Raw genomic sequence first — 18,152 nt, forward strand, 5'->3', positions numbered from 1 at the left:
CTGAAACGAGTCAGAGAGTGTAAATCAAAGTGTCACAAGCCCAGAGACCGCATTGCCTTTCAGTTGCTGTGAAACATGGAAAGTTGCTCAGAGGTCCTCTGTGGAGTTTTTGACCACCTGTGGAGCAAAACCTCTCGAAGTGTCTGTTTTATTCACACACACACACAAACACACACACACACACACACACACACACACACACACACACACACACACACACACACACACACACACACACACACACACACACACACACACACACACTTTACATTCAGGAGATGCCAAGCTAGCAAACGTGGATGTCAGCAGTTCTAAACACCTTCATATGAACACAGAGGACTGTAACACAACCGTCACACATCACACACTCACCATGTATTCTATGACATCATGGATCCGTCTCAACCATCACACTAAAGATGCATTTGAATGCTGCGAGCGATGCAAGTCTTTAGATCAGTGGGTTCTGTGGGCCAGATTTCCACTGTGGGACAAACAGGATGGATCTCAGCTTTCGTCTGCAGGTCGTCTGTCTAGAAACCATGAACCAGTTTTGAGTCTCAAAGCTCGTGACCACTTGCCATCATATATTCTGAGGCCGCGCCTCATGTGCCTCATAATAACACGTCTCTACTCAGTCAGTGTGGAACCTGAGTCTGTATAGAATCTATAATACTGCAGTTAAATGTAGCAGGTTTGACTGCTGCTCTGCTCACAATACTTCAGTGACTGCAAAAGTTGTTGGGTATTGTTGTTGGAAATACGCATGTTTTGAAAATGAACAAAGGTCTGATAGATGCTTGCAATCTTGCAACCTCAAAAATGTTGTTTGATTTGTTTTTTACTGTTGTATTTTCACCATTATAAGTTCAGAGATAAAATGCAGGTGTTTACGTGGATAACTGAGAACCTACACAGACATCATGCAGGTGTTAATATTTAAGAATGGAGAGTAGCCCACTCTTATTCATGCTTTGCTGCTTCTAATCATCCAATCATCAGTCTGTCTGTAATCAGATCATATTGAACCGTCATCATACCACTGAGCTTCTCCTTTCAGTTACCTGCTACTAGGTTACTCTTAATCTGAGTCAAAGTAGTTTACCAAACACCTGCACAACTCATGCCACGTCTCATCACTTGATTTGATTACACATCATATGATTCAGATGACATGTTAAACTTTGACTTGTTAATTTTTATTTCATTTTCCCTTTAACACAAAAATCACAAACACCATTACACCGATTGTGAGTTAAACACTCGCAGCATGATCAATAATCATTAACTTTCATCATTCACACTGGACACCTGTAGAACAATCACCAACTTGTGAATTAATAATCTATCAATCAACCATTTATCAATTGTCAAAACACCTTGATTACATGTGTTACCAAATACCTTTGTGCCTTTAATATATCTTTAAACATTTTATAGATAAGCAAACAACTCCTGATACATTCCTGAACGATGCTGTCATTAGCAACAGAAAGTCTCCTTGTCTCTGTAGGTATCTTGATCTGCTGTTTTACAAGAAAAAATATGATTATTTTTTTACTTGAAAAAATACCCCTGTATTGTTGAACTCCTCTGAAATCTCTTAATGACCTCTTTTTATATGTCTGCATCGAGCCCAGAGTTATGAGAACATTTTCCACACATACACTGCACACTAGAGTAAAACACTAAAAATTCCCTTCTCTCTTTATGAACGTTTTTTTAAGCAGAATAATTCACTTTGAATATGTTGAGATGAAAATGATTTCATCACATTCAGCTGAGTGTCTTACTTAATGCACACAATCATTATCATGTAGTTACAGTAATGCATGTATAGTACATTTTGAAAAATGTAATATACAGGCTTTATATTACATTTTTGACGTTACAGTTTAACAGTTTATCGAAAAATACCTTAATGACATTAAACTGCATCCAACCTAGAGAGGGATGGGCGCAGCCAGGTTCAATTACCCAAGACACACCATATGATGACGACCGCGGGTTGTCTGGTTTCCAAACAACCCTTTATGGTGAGCAAAACAAGCCTGATAAATAGAGAATAACAAAATAAGGGTATGGGACTTTTTTTTATCTGACTACAACTTCAACCTGTGTGACTTCATAAAAGCATAATTACAAAAAAAACAAGAACTAAGGCAGTCAGAGACTGCAAAATCCTGCGACACCCCAAAATTTTACCCTGACCTACTTGCATAGGTCAAAGATCACAGCTAGTGTCTGACCTACTTTCATAGATCAAAGCACTAGCTTTGATCCATGGCCTTACTCACACTGACTTTCTCCCTCATCTTTCTATCTTGTCCAGTTCCTGAGTGTACAAAAGTTAAAATTTGACTTTGACCTAGTTTTCTCAAGGTCAAGGTCATCGTCTCATTTTCATCCCCTTGGCCGCCCAAGTAATGTGCTTTTTGTTTCATATTTCTGTCTGCAACAGTTGCAAAAATATTTGGTGGACTAACAGACGAATGAACACAAAAACGCTAACAATTACATTACATCACCGTTTTGAAGAGGGATGTAATTACAGTCATTTCTAACCGTCAAAATATGAGGAACAGTCTGTTAACAGAACAATCCAAACTCAACCAACACATGGATCATTTTGCCATATATTCCTCTGGTAGTCCAGGTTGCTGTCTTTCCTTCAAGGCAGCATCTACTATTCTAATGTATTCACTGATGCTGGCATGCATTTCAGGAGTATAAGGGTTGTATTCAAGGTTTCCTTTCTTTGATCGTTTAAACTCTCCATCTTTCTCGCCTTCGACACACAGCAGGCGGTCGTCAGAAACCTTCAATCCCAGGAACTGGACTATTTTCCTCAGTTGGGGGAGCAGATTCCTCTGAAGGTCCTCATAGTAGATCACCTTGATGTTTTTTCCGTAACTCAGCCAATTCAATATGTGGGAATTCCACGAATGAGCACCATTCTTCACATACACAGACCATCCTGCAGGACAAAAGACAGGACAGAACAGAATAGTACCTAGAGATGTGAGTCTAATTTGGTGACTGAGCTCGTAAGTCACACAACTCATGACTGAAACATAGTTTGCCCATTTAAAATAAGTAAAATTGTTTTAATCCATTGCAGCCTTGTAAAAAGACACACATCCCTCAAAATTTTGAAAAAACAACAGCATATTTTGATCAACCAAAAGACATGCATACATTGCCTGTTCATAATTATAAGTTATGTAAGTGATGATAAAGTATGAAAATAAATGCAAAAGTTATTCAGTTAAACAATCATCCAGTTAACTCAGGATAACTTTTTAAAACTCTGTATGGAGTTATTGAAGCTCCACATTACATTACAGAGTGGGTCTTTATTGTCTGACAAAATCTATTAGAATAACACAGCAGGAATGCCCTGCCATTGACCCTGTTTTTCACTGTTAAAACTATTTTATTGCTCATTGTTACTGTCAATAATCCATGATGTGAAACCAAAACCAATCTAATACATATATGACGTTTAACTATATAAGGATTTAATGATATCCTTGAGATGGAGACAAAAACAGATCGAAACTAGAACCAATGCATTCAGGCTGCAACATCCCCATGCCAACCCTGAATTCAAAATTTTAGCCTGCCCTACTTTCATAGGTCAAAGATCACAGCTAGTGCTCTGACCTACTTTCATTGATCAAAGCATTAGCTTTGATCAACGGTTCCTGAGAGCACAAAAGTTTAAATTTGACCTTGGCTTACTTTTCTCAAGGTCAAGGTCAGCATCTCACTGTCATCCCCTTTGCCCCCCGAGTAATGTAGTTTTTGTTTCATATTTCATATTTCATATTTCTGCAACGGTTGCAAAGATATTTGGCGGATTCACTAACAAACGGACGAACACACGAACACTGACAATCACAATACATCACCGCTTTGAAGCGGGATGTAACTAAAAGAGGAAATAAACCCTGTACATTGAGGAATTTATATAATTCTGCCATGAAGAATTTAATATTACATTAATAGTAGCTTCACACTCGGCTGCATACCGGACCAGTGGTCCAGGTCACAGGCCGATGACGCAAACAGGACCACATCATCTGCAAAAAGCAGCGATGCAATCCTAAGGCCACCATACTGTAACCCCTCCTCACCACGACTACGCCTCGATATCCTGTCCATGAAAATCACAAACAGAATTGGTGATAAAGTCAGCATTTGCCGCCTGGGTCTGGTCCTTTGTGACCCCCTGTCATCACTGCCACCCATATGGCAGCGCACCCCGACCCCATCGATCTGCCCTGCGAGTGGTGGGTCTACAGGGGTTATTAATTTTTTTTATTATATATATATATATATATATATATATATATATATATATATATATATATATATATACTGATTATGATCCCCGCAGGGAAATTATTGCCTTCAGTTCTGTTATAGGATCCTCTGTTTCTCATTTACGTTCTTTCATTTTAACTACTGTTAGTCTTTTTTTAATTTCAGTCAGTGGGAGCATAGGCAACAATGACTGTCATCTTGCCGTGTTGGTGGAGAAAGCGAGCTGACAACAGTCTGTCGCTCAGAGGAGTCCAGCTGATGAGGCACTTACGGAAGGCAAGTGCCATGCCATAGAGGCCTGTCCGTGTCTCGTGGCTGCTCCAGATGTAGCAGTGGTCGCCTGCTGTTGTTTCGCCATTGCCTTGCCATCGTATTTCACAGAGCCCTGCCAGGGTGATGTTATAGTGGTTGAGCTCTCGGGACAGTAGAGTGGCAGCTCTGGGGCGAAGGAGTGTCCGGACGTTCCATGTGGCCACAGGTCCTACGACGAAGGTTTATCCATATTCGTTGGTCAGGGGGCAGGATGGGGTCTATTGTCGTGTTGGTCAGTCCGGCTTCTTTTTCTGGTCAGTTTCATATCAAAGGGTTTCTCCTGGGTGGATTGTTAGCCCTCCGCAGGATAGACTGCTGGTGAGGTTGCCACCTCACAGCGTGCCGACACCCTGGGGTCTTTGTTTGTCTTGAACCTACCCAGGAGACCGGCCCGCCATGGGTGACCCTACCAGGAGTAAGCTCCCGACGATATCGCTCTCTAGGGTCACTGGAACGCACAAGCCCCCTCGCCACGCCAAGGCCAGACCCAAGAGAGGAAATTATTTACCCCACTTAATTTGGATCTTGGTGGAAGAAGGGAGCAGTGGGTAACACTCTTGCCGACTGCAAGAAAGTTCCAGGTTCAATTTCTTTTTGTGCAATCTTTTTATGCTCTTCCAGTGTGTTCGTAGGTTCTCCAGCTTCATTTGTCTGAGAATGTGGTATAACTGTCTACCATGTGTTTTTTTGGACTACTTTCACAGTCCTGGTAACAACAAAAAACAGTCCTACCTCTGAGGGAACACATGCACACACACACACACGCGCACAGACTTCAGTCTCAACAGAATCATCAGTGGCTGACGCCATCTATGTCTGGACTCCTTGGCGATTCATGGTATCACTGCCTTTGGCAGATGCTATTCAGTTACAATGTCCCTGAGGAGTATAAATACCAAATACATTGACTTTTGTAACTACCCCAATTTATTCTTGTATGTCACCAGTTGATTAACTTTTTGTACAATATGAGGACACATGCACATCACAGACAGAAGGGGAACATGCAAAGTCCACACTGGAAGGTTCAGAGTTATTTGAAAATTGATTTGAAATTCTGGCTTTGAGGCAACATTGCCATCCACATCGCCTTACCTCTATTATCAATCTATTATGAAACCTCTAGATCTGTCTATTCACATTCCCAGCTTCCTCCACATATTGTGAACCACTGGATAGATTATAAATGCAATATGTTCCATCTGCTCTTTTTCTTTTTGTCTTGAATCTTTTGTCCCTCCTCCTCTGTGTTGTCTCTGTCATTCTCTTTCACTTTCTGTTTTTGTTTCTTCCTCTATGTCATTGTCTCTCTATCCCTAACTCTCTTTCTCACTTTCTACATTCAATCAGTCAAGGCACCTGGCCTCCCACTCTGAATCTTGCATTCTGTTCAGGGTTTCCAACTGTTACAGGAGAGGGTTTTTTTTGCACCTAGTGCCAAAGTGCTTGCTCACGTGGGCCAAATTGGGTTCTATACTTCGGTATTTCCCTGCTCTAACTGGGAAGTGCCTGCAGATAAAGTTTTTAAGATTTGGCACTTACCAAATGGAAATTAACTGAAAATTTGAATTAAATGAATTTGAGCTTTAACATTAGTCAGGTTACGTAGACGTAGACATGTGTTATCCGATTGCGTTCTACAAAACCTGGTCTTGAGGTTTTCAATTTGTTCCTTTCAAAGCAAAATCCCACCTCTATAATTATTATCATATCAGAAGTTGTTATACCTGAGACTGAAATCTTACTTTGGTGCATCAAAAGTTCTTGAGTTGGAAAAAGAAATAAATACTAAAAAAAAAAGATTCTGACAGCTCCTCACCTGTCCCTTTCCAGTCATCCTTGGAAGCAAATCCAGTGTGGCCACCATGTTTTCTGTTAAATTCTGATATGATGGCTTTGTAGGGATTTCGGATCAATAGGATGGTGGAATCAAATTCATCAATACTCTCCTTCTTTTTGCTGTGTGTCTTAATGCAGATAGTTGTCCCCTTCCTCCCGTCTTCCCTCTCTCCTTTAAATCCTATGACAGAATGATCTCACACAATTAATCACAAATACATGCATGAATCAAGTCAAACGAATGTTGATGCTTACCCTGACTGTAAAGAGTTTTGTCAAAGTATATACTGCCAGTGTAGAAGCCAGTGGTGAGCTCTATGAGATGCCGTACCCAGGTGTTGCCGGATCCAGGATAACTGGTGAGGGCCACAAGTTTGTTTTCCTGAGGAGGCAGGAAACCTCGTTCCAGGCAGCGGTTATCTGACAAAAAATACAGATTTTACGATGAATTTATTGATATTATCCATTATAATTAACACCATAGCGGCACGGTGGATGGGTAGCACTGTCGCAGCACAGCAAGGCGGTTCCGAGTTCGCGTTCTGCTCTGTGCGGGATGTTCTCTCTATGTCCGCGTGGGTTCTCTTCGGGTTCTCTGGCTTCCTCCCACCTCCAAAAACATGCTCTTCAGGTTAATCAGCCGGTCCCAAATTGCCTGTAGGTGTGAGTGTGTGCCTGGGTGATTGTCTTTGTATATATGTGGCTCCGCTGTGTTCACTACATCAAGCCCAGAGTGTCCCCTGCTTCCCGCCCCAGTCAGCTGGGATAGGCTCCAGCACCCCGCAACCACCGACGGTGAAGGAATTATGTTGCTGACATCTCTGCTGCCAGAAGAAGGATGACTGACCAAAACCTATTTTTGTTTATTTTAACAATCAGTGTAAAACTCCTGTTTCATGTACTAGGTTCTAATTTTTCTGATCTGAGCTGCCAACAACATTTTCTCAGTAAATGTAGTAAATGTTAACGTGTAGTCAATAAGTAAATAAGCCCTCAAGCCAATGACACTGTTTAAAACACACACACACACACACACACACACACACACACACACACACACACACACACACACACACACACACACACGTGGCTCTTGTCTAATGAGAAACATGAAAATATCAAACACAGAGGACAGTCAAGCGTTACTTTGACCAAGCCTTACCTTGAATCTGTGTCCGATACACAACAAAGTACTCATTGTTCCCACACCTCTCAAACTCTCCCCCCGGGCAGTGGGGGAGACACATGTCCTCATTCTGCAGCTCATGAAGGGAGAAGAGATGAGTTGGAAAACCACAGTGACAATGATCCCCAGCCAGAACAGCCAATGATTTCTCCTGAAATAGAGAGGCCATTGGTAATGGAATACACGCATGTGTTCCAATGTTCCAATGTATTTGTCAGTGGACATTTTTCTAACCTTCTCTGTGCACATGACCACACATTTGTCCACAGACATGTTTTGGATGACTGTACTGATAGGAAATGCAAGAGTGATGTTGTCTGGTCTGTGGAAACATCCTTTGAAAATGGGCTTTTCATCTGGAAGGTAGAGGAGCAAAACATCACACAAGTCCAGTTTTATGGTCACTGAAGAAGTTGAAAATAGTTGAGACCCCAATGATGACACAGAGAGGAGACAGTCAGCAGACACAGGTGAGGTTCTGTTCAATGCCTTGATTGTCCCGAAGCCTCTTTAAACCAAAGATATACTGTACGTGTGTGAGTGTTTGTGTGTGTGTGTGTGTGCGTATACAACAGAGAGAGACAGAGGTAGTTTTAAACAGACAAATATTCAACTTAGAAACATTCGGATATACGGACAAGCATGCACCTCCATGTGTTATAGGAACCACACGCAAATCACGAATTCCGCCATATAGTGGCGAACTATTTATCTTGTTATTTACGGTAATTTAAACATTTATGAACCCTCCCCATACTGATATTAAACCATCTTCTATCTGTGTCACCTTTCCCCACACTCTGATAGACTGTTTAAGGCACTTTTATGTCTCACGAAAGTAGGCACTGTATTTTACTTTTGTTCCGCTTTTTGCCACATCCCCAGCTGAGCAGCACCGCTGCATTTGCACAGCTCCAAAACTCGTCTCCACCTCTTGTTGTTTGTTGTTGCCTTTGTCTCAGAGCATCAGGCTCCGTACTTCGATGCTTTTTATCATGGATGATAAAACAAAGACTAGTGATGACAGTGGTAGTGGTAAGAGTCTTCCTGATGACAACTCTGTCTCCCACTGGCAATAACTTCCCCCTCTTCCTCTGCGCTAAAGGTGAGCTATATGCTACATGCTTTGGCACCATATAGTGGATTGTGAACATCAACAGCTGACTCTGGCAATTGTTTTTGGATGGTCTTAAAAAAGTGGTTGAGATTTCATTGAAATGTTTTCTTCTTCTCCTCAAGGATTAAATAATGAGTAAATTTTACCGTGAAGTAATCTGAATTAAAAGAAATTGCGTGAATCACGAGTGCCGCTTAATGGTAGATATTATAACTATCCATTCATCTTCATCCACTCATCCGTAGTCGGGTCGTGGGGTCAGCGGTTTCAACAGGGAACCCCAGACTTCCCTGTCCGCAGTCACACCAACCAGCTCTGACAGGGGGTCCCAAAGCGTTCCCAAACCAGTGTTGAGATATAATCCCTCCACCTGGTCCTGGGTCCTCCCCAAAGTCTCCGCCTCCCCAGGGAGGTTCCCTGGTGGCATCTGCACCAGATGCCCAAACCACCTCACCCGACTCCTTTCTACACAAAGGAGTGGTGACTCTACTCTGAGCCTCATGTATAGCAGTGTTTCTCACCCTGTCTCTGAGGGAGACACCAGCTACCCGCCTGAGAAAGCCCAATTCGGCCGCTTTACCTACAATCTCATTCTTTCTTTATTCTTTCTTGTTCTTTCTTGTTTCACTGTCTCGCCTGGAGAAGCCGGGGAGCACTGTGAGGATCATGTTTTTTTATTTCTCCAGCGCTTTCAATACAATACAACCGGTATTGTTGAGGGACAAACTGGAGATCACCGGGTTGGACCACCACCTCACAGCCTGGATACTGGACTACTTGACCAATCACCTGCAGTTTGTCAGGACTCGGGACTGTGTGTCAACCACGGTTGTCTGCAGCACGGGGGCACCGCAGGGAACGGTTCTGGCTCCGTTCCTGTTCACCCTCTACACTGCAGACTTCTCCTACAACTCCCCCACATGTCACCTGCAGAAGTTCTCTGATGACTCTGCAATCGTCGGCCTCATCACCGATTGAGACAACAGAGTACGGAGAACTGACCCAGGACTTTGTGGACTGGTGCCAGCGGAACCGCCTCCAGATCAACGCAGGTAAAACTAAGGAGCTGGTGGTGGATTTCTGCTGGCGATCACTCTGCCCGGTTACACCGGTGAATATCCAGGGTACGGACATTGAGGTGGTGTCCTCGTACAAGTACCTGGGTGTTCACCTGAAAAATAAACTGGACTGGAGTACCAACACTCACTCTCTCTATAAAAAGGGTCAGAGCAGACTGTATCTGCTCGGGAGGTTGAGGTCCTTTGGAGTGCGGGGGCCACTCCTAAGGACTTTCTATGACACTGTGGTAGCCTCAGCTATTTTTCATGGGGTGGTCTGCTGGGGCAGCAGCATCACTGCAGCCGACAGGAAGAGACTTGGACAGGCTGATTAGGAGGGTGGTTTCTGTCCTAGGATGCTCCCTGGAACTCAGTGGAGGTGGTGGTGGAGAGGAGGATGACAGCCAAGCTGTCATCGATGATAAAAAACCACTCCCACCCTCTACAGGGCACACGAAGATCACTAGAGAGCTCCTTCCATGATAGGTTGCTTCACCCAAGATGTGTGAAGGAACGCTATCGCAGCTCCTTCCTGCCCATGGCAGTTAGACTGTATAACCTGCAATCCTCCCAGCAGACCACTGAAAGAACTCAAAGAACAAAACATTCTAAATCTGGATGACCAATGTAATCTACAGTTCTGCAGTCTGTAGTGTATAATTTTTGCAGTGTAAATATAACGGTAAATTTCTGATAATATGATATATGTTAATATGTGAATATGTATATTTCATTTGTTGCATATGTTAATATATATGTATATTATTTATTTATGTATGACCCCCCCCCCCCGCTGCCATGATCGCACAAATTTCCCAACTGTGGGGCAATAAAGGATGATTATTATTCTTCTTTTGGTCATGACACATCATTTATGACCATAGGTGAGGGTAGGAACAAAGATTGAAAAGTAGATGGAGAGGTTCGCCTCTCAGCTTTGCTCTCTTTGTTGCAACAGTGCAGTAAAGCGAGTACAATACCGCTCCTGCTGCTCCTCGGTCCACTCTCAAGTTCCATTGTTCCCTCATTCATGACCAAGACCCCAAGATACTTAAACTCCTTCACTTGGGGAAGAACCTCGTTCCATAGTCGGAGAAAGCAGTCTGCCGTTTTCCTGATAGGAAACATGGCCTCAGATTTGGAGGTGTGGATCCTTATTCCGGCCGCTTCACACTCGGCTGCAACCTCACAGGCCTATGATGCAAACATGGCAACATCATCTGCAAAAAGCAGTAATGCATTCTTAGCCCACCAAACTGTGAACCCTCCTCACCACGACGACGAATCAATATCCTGTCCATGAAAATCACGAACAGAATTAGTGACAAAACACAGCCCTGGTGAAGGCCGAGAGCCACTTGGTATAAATCCGACTTACTGCCGAAAACTCGAACACAACTCTCACTTTGGGAGTACAGGGATCGGATGGTCCTGAGGAGAGGCCCCCTCACCCCATATTTCTGCAGTACCTCCCACAGTATATCCCACTGGACCCGATTGTACGCCTTCTCCACGTCCGCAAAACACATGCAGACTGGATGGGCATACTCCCAAGCCCCCTCCAAGATCCCTGCAGGAGTAAAGAGCTTGCTCGTTGTTCCACGACCAGGATGGAACCCACATTGTTTCTTCTCAATCTGAAGTTCGACAATCAGCCAGACCCTCCTGTCTAGCACCTTGGGGTTTACTTTCCCAGGGAACCTGAGGAGTATCATGCCTCTGTAGTTGGCACACACCCTCTGGTCCCCTTTGATAAAAAGCAGAACCACCACTATACGTGTTTTAATATATTGTATGTTATTATTCTTATTTGTTGTAGAGTAACATGATATTATGTGCCTTTATTGGTTTTCTAGGGTTTTTTAAGGTCCAATACTTGTGGTAGACGAGTAAAATGACATGAATTTGATTGTTTTTCTGCTTACTTTTTTGTAAACCAACAGATAATCGAAGAAGACTTAACTCAAAACAACTTGTATTTTATTTTGTTATGCATTGTTTTTATGTTATTGTTTCTGGTAAGTCTTAAAAACTTCCATATTTAGAGGAGTAATGGCACTTAAATGGCCTCAATGGTGATTGTAGATTGAAATTTAATGAATAACAACTTAGGAACAATTCAACTTATGACCAACCTCACGGAATCAGTTGGGCTCTATGTTGAGGACTACCGTGATGTATGTATGTATGTATATGTGTGTACATATATGTGTGTGTGTGTGTGTGTGTGTGTGTGTGTGTGTGTGTGTGTGTGTGTGTGTGTGTGTGTGTGTATGTGTCTGTATACAGTATATCTTGATAAGAACAGGCTTTTTTGCCGTGCTTTCTTTTCCAGCTTTCTGTTTTTACATTGCACAGACTCACAGCGACTCATCAGCTTGAAGACAGACAGTCGGTTGACTCCTCCACACAGGGTTGTCTCTCCTCTACAAAACATTTTGCAATCTCTGTCTACTGTGGTGTGCGTGAAGACTAGGTTACCACAGAAGCACATGGTTCCAGCCTCCAGACCTGCATATTTGTAACCTCTGGGGGAAGAGAAAGGAGAAAAGATATACAATGTAGATCAACAAAAGCTGGGAGGTTTGACCCATTGCTTCATGACATATGAGGGATGAAAGATGTTGAAGTTGAGATAATGACATATCAAAATACATGATGGAAAATTTTACTGTTAAAGATGATTTACATTACACTTTCTAGGTGGACGTGTGAGAGGAAAATGGAGAAACATGGAATACAGGAAATGGCAAGATAAATGTTTTGAAAGCAGGAGCATTCATTACACATTTTGTCCAGAGCGATGGAGAGTGTGGAAAAGAGGTGAAGAAGTGCATACAGGCAGGATGGAACGGGTGGAGGAAAGGGTCAGGTGTGATGTGTGATAGAAGAGTTTCAGCTAAAATGAAATGAAAGGTGTACAAAACTGTGGTGAGACCAGCGATGTTGTTTGGTCTAGAGACAGTGTCACTGAAGAAAAGACAGGAGACAGAGCTAGAGGTAGCAGAGATGAAGATGCTGAGGTTCTCTCTGGGAGTGACCAGGAAGGATAGGATCAGGAATGAGTACATCAGAGGGACAGCACATGTTAGAGGTTTTGGAGATAAAGTCAGAGAGGCCAGACTGAGATGGTTTGGACATGTCCAGAGGAGAGATAGTGAATATATTGGTAGAAGGATGCTGAGTTTTGAACTGCCAGGCAGGAGGCCTAGAGGAAGACAAAAGAGGAGGTTTATGGATGTAGTGAAAGAGGACATGAAGGTAGTTGGTGTGAGAGAAGAGGATGCAGAAGACAGGGTGAGATGGAGGCAACTGATTCGCTGTGGCGACCCCTGAAGGGAAAAGCCGAAAGAAAAAGAAGAAGAATCGTTCATTACGAATTTTAGCTCAATCCGTAAATCACAACTGAAACTGGAAAACTTGATTATCATGTATCTTCTGATTAAAATATCCATTCTTTCATCTCATCATCTCTTTCAGCTCATCTTTCCTCTCTCTTCTGTCAGTTTATTTTTTATTTTATATACTGTTACAATCCCTGAAGGGAAATTAGTAGCACACTAGCAATCCGTCAAATCGCAAGCATATATATGTGTTTACAGGCCCTGAACACACACACAAAAGGGGCCTGTAGGCTTGCAGTGGGAGGCAGAGTGGCGGGCAGCTCATTCTTGATGTGCAACTGCTTGAGTCTATACTTATTTCTGACAAAAGAGGAAAAGGAAGATGAATTTTATTTGATGTTGTTGCTGCTATAATACCTTTCACCACAGTTGTTCTGGCAATGGAGGGCAGTCATGTTGTGATCAACAAAGGAATATCCTCGCAGTGCTTTATTCTGAGTGTTGTCAGGATAGCAGCCAATATACTTTGCTGAAAAAGAGAACAAAATTTTACACACACGAAGCCTGATGAGATGAGATGCACAAAGAAACATGTACAATAACAAGATGAGTGAAATGAGTATTGGACTTGCACGTACAAAGCAGTGCTGCTCTGCAGGGGTTGCGACAGAAAAAGGAATATCAGTAGTCACATATAGCAGCATGCGGTTTTTTCGTATGTTGAATGTTTTTATCTTGAGGATTTCCTACGTTTGGGTAACTCACTTCTTAAGAGGAACTTGTCCTTGTTATTGTCACTTTTTTCCTTGACCTCAAGTTTCCTGTAGGTGGTTTTATCGGTCCTGGGCACCCCCTCTCCATGGCTAACCCCAGGAAAACCAAAGTACAGGAAGATGATGGTTCCAGTAGTGAGGAAGAGGACGCTGAGGAAGAAGAAGTGCACACGTTTCCCACAGACGTCCATGATGGTTCCCCTTGGAAAATTAAAAATAATATGAGCAAGAGATGACACAGAATTTTTCAGAATTCAAGGGGATAACTCTCTGATTGTTCCAGGACCAGGGCTTTGAAGTGGTTCATGGAACGAAAAGGAAAACCGGAAACTTTTGGTATTTTGGCAGGAACCAAAACAAAACCGAAAACTTTATATTTTTTAATGTTCTGGAACAGAATCGGAACAGAAAATAATTGTAAACCAGATAATACCAGGTTTTTTTTCGTTCTTTAAAAAAATATTTGACCTCATGTTTCACTCCCTTTCATTCACTGGACGCGGGATGAGAGCAGAGAGAAGTAGCGGCTATCAGCAGCAGCTCAGAAAAGGGCAGTCTCCCAGTCACCATTTAATCATAACATGTAAACACTGCAGTATGTCAATCTTATAAATGTATGATTTAGACATGAACTAACTGGCTGTGTGTCCCTGTACTACCAGTGCTTTGTAGCAATGTTGAGCTATGGGAGAAGCACAATGAAGATCTGTTGTTCAGCAATACATGATATGGTGGAAGTTATTCTTGTCTTATGTCATGTAGTGTCTAAGTAGGAGGCATAAGCCTTAACTACAGTGATATAACTGTCATAAAGCAGAGGTGTAGTGCTGTGGTACTGTTTACTGTCTTCTTTTCCTTTCGGCTTTTCCCTTCAGGGGTCGCCACAGCGAATCAATTTCCTCCATCTAGCCCTGTCCTTTGAATCCTCTTCTCTCACACCAACTACCTTCATGTCTTCCCTCATTACATCCATAAACCTCCTCTTTGGTCTTCCTCTAGGCCTCCTGCCTGGCAGTTCAAAACTCAGCATCCTTCTACCAATATATTCACTATCTCTCCTCTGGACACGTCCAAACCATCTCAGTCTGGCCTCTCTGACTTTATCTCCAGAACCTCTAACATGTGCTGTCCCTCTGATGTACTCATTCCTGATCCTATCCATCCTGGTCACTCCCAGAGAGAACCTCAGCATCTTCATCTCTGCTACCTCCAGCTCTGTCTCCTGTCTTTTCCTCAGTGACACTGTCTCTAGACCAAACAACATCGCTGGTCTCACCACAGTTTTCTACACCTTTCCTTTCATTTTAGCTGAAACTCTTCTATCACACATCACACCTGACACTTTCCTCCACCGTTCCATCCTGCCTGGACACGCTTCTTCACCTCTTTTCCACACTCTCCATTGCTCTGGACTGTTGAGCCTAAGTACTTAAAATCCTCCACCTTCTTGATCTCTTCTCCCTGTAACCTCACTCTTCCACTTGGGTCCCTCTCATTCACACACATGTACTCTGTCTTACTGCAGCTAACCTTCATTCCTCTCCTTTCCAGGACAAACCTCCACCTCTCTAGCTTCTCCTCCACCTGTTCCCTGCTCTCACTGCAGATCACAATGTCATCTGCAAACATCATAGTCCATGGAGATTCCTGTCTAACCTCGTCTGTCAGCCTGTCCATCACCATAGCAACAAGAAGGGGCTCAGAGCTGATCCCTGATGCAGTCCCACCTCCACCTTGAACTCCTCTGTCACACCTACAGCACACCTCACCACTGTCTTACAGTCCTCATACATGTCCTGCACCGCTCTAACATACTTCTCTGCCACTCCAGACTTCCTCATACAATACGACAGTTCCTCTCTCGACACCCTGTCATCAGCTTTCTCCAGATCTACAAAAACACAATGCACCTCCCTCTGGCCTTCTCTGTACTTCCCTATCAACATCCTCAAAGCAAATACTGCATCTGTAGCACTCTTTTTTGGCATGAAACCATACTGCTGCTCACAAATGCTCACTTCTGCCCTTAGTAGCTTCCACTACTCTCTCCCATAACTTCATTGTATGGCTCATCATCTTTATTCTTCTGTAGTTGACACAACTCTGCACATCTCCCTTGTTCTTAAAAATGGGCACCAGCACACTTCTCCTCCATTCCTCAGGCATCTTCTCACTATCTAAGATCCTGTTGAACAACCCAGTCAGAAACTCTACTGCCACCTCTCCTAGACACTTCCATACCTTTACAGGTATATCATCAGGACCAACTGCCTTTCCACTCTTCATCCTCTTCAATGCCCTCCTCACTTCATCCTGACTAATCTTTGCTACATCCTGTTCCACAACAGTCACCTCTTCTAGTCTTTGTTCTCTCTCATTTTCCACGTTCATCAACTCTTCAAAGTACCTTTTCCATCTTCCCATCACACCACTTGCACCTGTCAATAGACTTCCATCCCTATCCTTAATCACCCTAACCTGCTGCACGTCCTTCCCATCTCTGTCTCTCTGTCTTGCCAACCGGTATAGATCAGTCTCTCCCTCCTTACTGTCCAACCTAGCATACATGTCATCATAAGCTTTTTGTTTGGCCTTTGCTACCTCTACCTTCACCTTACGCTGCATCTCCCTGTACTCCTGTCTACTCTCCTCAGTCCTCTCAGTGTCCAACTTCCTCTTGGCTAACCTCTTTCTCTCTATACACTCCTGTACCTCCTCATTCCACCACCAAGTCTGCTTATCTACTTTCCTTCCAGATGACACACCAAGTACTCTCCTACCTGTCTCCCTGATCACATTAGCTGCAGTTGTCCAGTCATCTGGGAGCACCTCCTGACCACCCAGAGCCTGTCTTAACTCCTTCCTAAAAGTCATGCAACACTCTTCCTTTTTCAGCTTCCACCATTTCGTCTTCTGCTCTGTTTTTGTCCTCGTCATTTTCCTCACCACCAGAGTCATCCTACACACCACCATCCTATGCTGTTTGGCTACACTCTCACCTACCACTACTTTGCAGTCACTGATCTCTTTCAGGTTACACCGTCTACACAAGATGTAGTCTACCTGTGTGCTCCTACCGCCACTTTTATAGGTCACTCTATATTCCTGCCTCTTCTGGAAGAAAGTATTCACTACAGCCATTTCCATCCTTTTTTCAAAGTCAACTACCATCTGTCCTTCTGCGGTCCTCTCCTGGATACCAAACCTGCCCATCACCTCCTCATCACCTCTGTTTCCTGCACCAACGTGTCCATTGAATTCTGCTCCAATGACAACTCTCTCACTTCTAGGCATGCTCTGCATCACTTCATCAAAGTCCAACCAGAATTTTTCCTTCTCCTCCAGCTCACATCCTACCTGTGGAGCATACCCACTAACAACATTGCGCACCATTCGGCTCATTATACAAAGAGGCGCAGTCTACATAACGCAGTTTATTTCTCGACTTTAACCAGACACACGGTACACCTTATTGTTCGGTTAATGCTTGTTAACAGAAGCAAAAAGGTGACTATGGTTGAACTGTGTTGTACTATGTATTTAAATTTCAAAAAATACACCGACATTTTTTAAATATGTTTTTATTTATGTATTTTTTGATAAATCTGTGCTATATCCTTCGAAGTCCTCATCTTCGGTCTGCATTGAATATCTTGGTAGTTTCCAGTAGTGAACCGGAAGAACCGGAACGGATAACCTGGAGTTTGCATGTTGCGTCATAAGTGTGTCTCTTCACTGACGTCATTGTCGGGGGTCTTTAGCCAATCAAATGTGGTTAACAGCATACCTGCGGTACAGTACCGGCATATCCCCTATACCGGTACCTACCAGAGGTGTGCCGGACGGAGCCTCGCGTCATGTTCTCTAATTGGTCCATTGCTGCTGGCGTACGTAGTGACGTAATACGTCCTATGTCGGTGAACAATGGTCGATCTGGAGGATCGCTGACTAAAATTACACAAAAACATTTTTACAGATTTTGGAACTCCGTGTACACATACGATGCTTCATGTTTAAAAGAGCAGCATTGATTTTTGAGAAATGTTAAGGCATTTAAACGCGTCTTATGGTGTATAAAATACGGCACCTACATATTTATATTTACAAGGAACGTCATTAACCGGTTCAAGAACTTTATTTTTTTGTTCTAACGGGTTTAGGAACGTCAGTTTATGGGTGGAACAAAAAACCGTA

At 43.1% G+C, this 18,152-nt stretch overlaps 1 protein-coding gene across 1 annotated transcript; it reads right to left on the reverse strand.

Moving 5' to 3' along the window:
* Positions 1–2,624: 2,624 nt before the first annotated feature.
* LOC137592124 (sialate:O-sulfotransferase 2-like) lies at positions 2,625–14,149 on the reverse strand. The gene is made up of 8 exons (XM_068310036.1): positions 13,951–14,149; positions 13,603–13,714; positions 12,206–12,369; positions 7,901–8,022; positions 7,643–7,817; positions 6,736–6,900; positions 6,461–6,661; positions 2,625–2,977 (listed from the first exon to the last, which is right to left on the reverse strand). Exons 1-8 carry the CDS (start codon positions 14,147–14,149, stop codon positions 2,625–2,627), a joined length of 1,491 nt encoding a protein of 496 aa, XP_068166137.1.
* Between the last annotated feature and the right edge of the window lie 4,003 nt (positions 14,150–18,152).

Source organism: Antennarius striatus, chromosome 3 (assembly GCF_040054535.1).
Source record: "Antennarius striatus isolate MH-2024 chromosome 3, ASM4005453v1, whole genome shotgun sequence".
NCBI lineage: Eukaryota > Metazoa > Chordata > Actinopteri > Lophiiformes > Antennariidae > Antennarius > Antennarius striatus.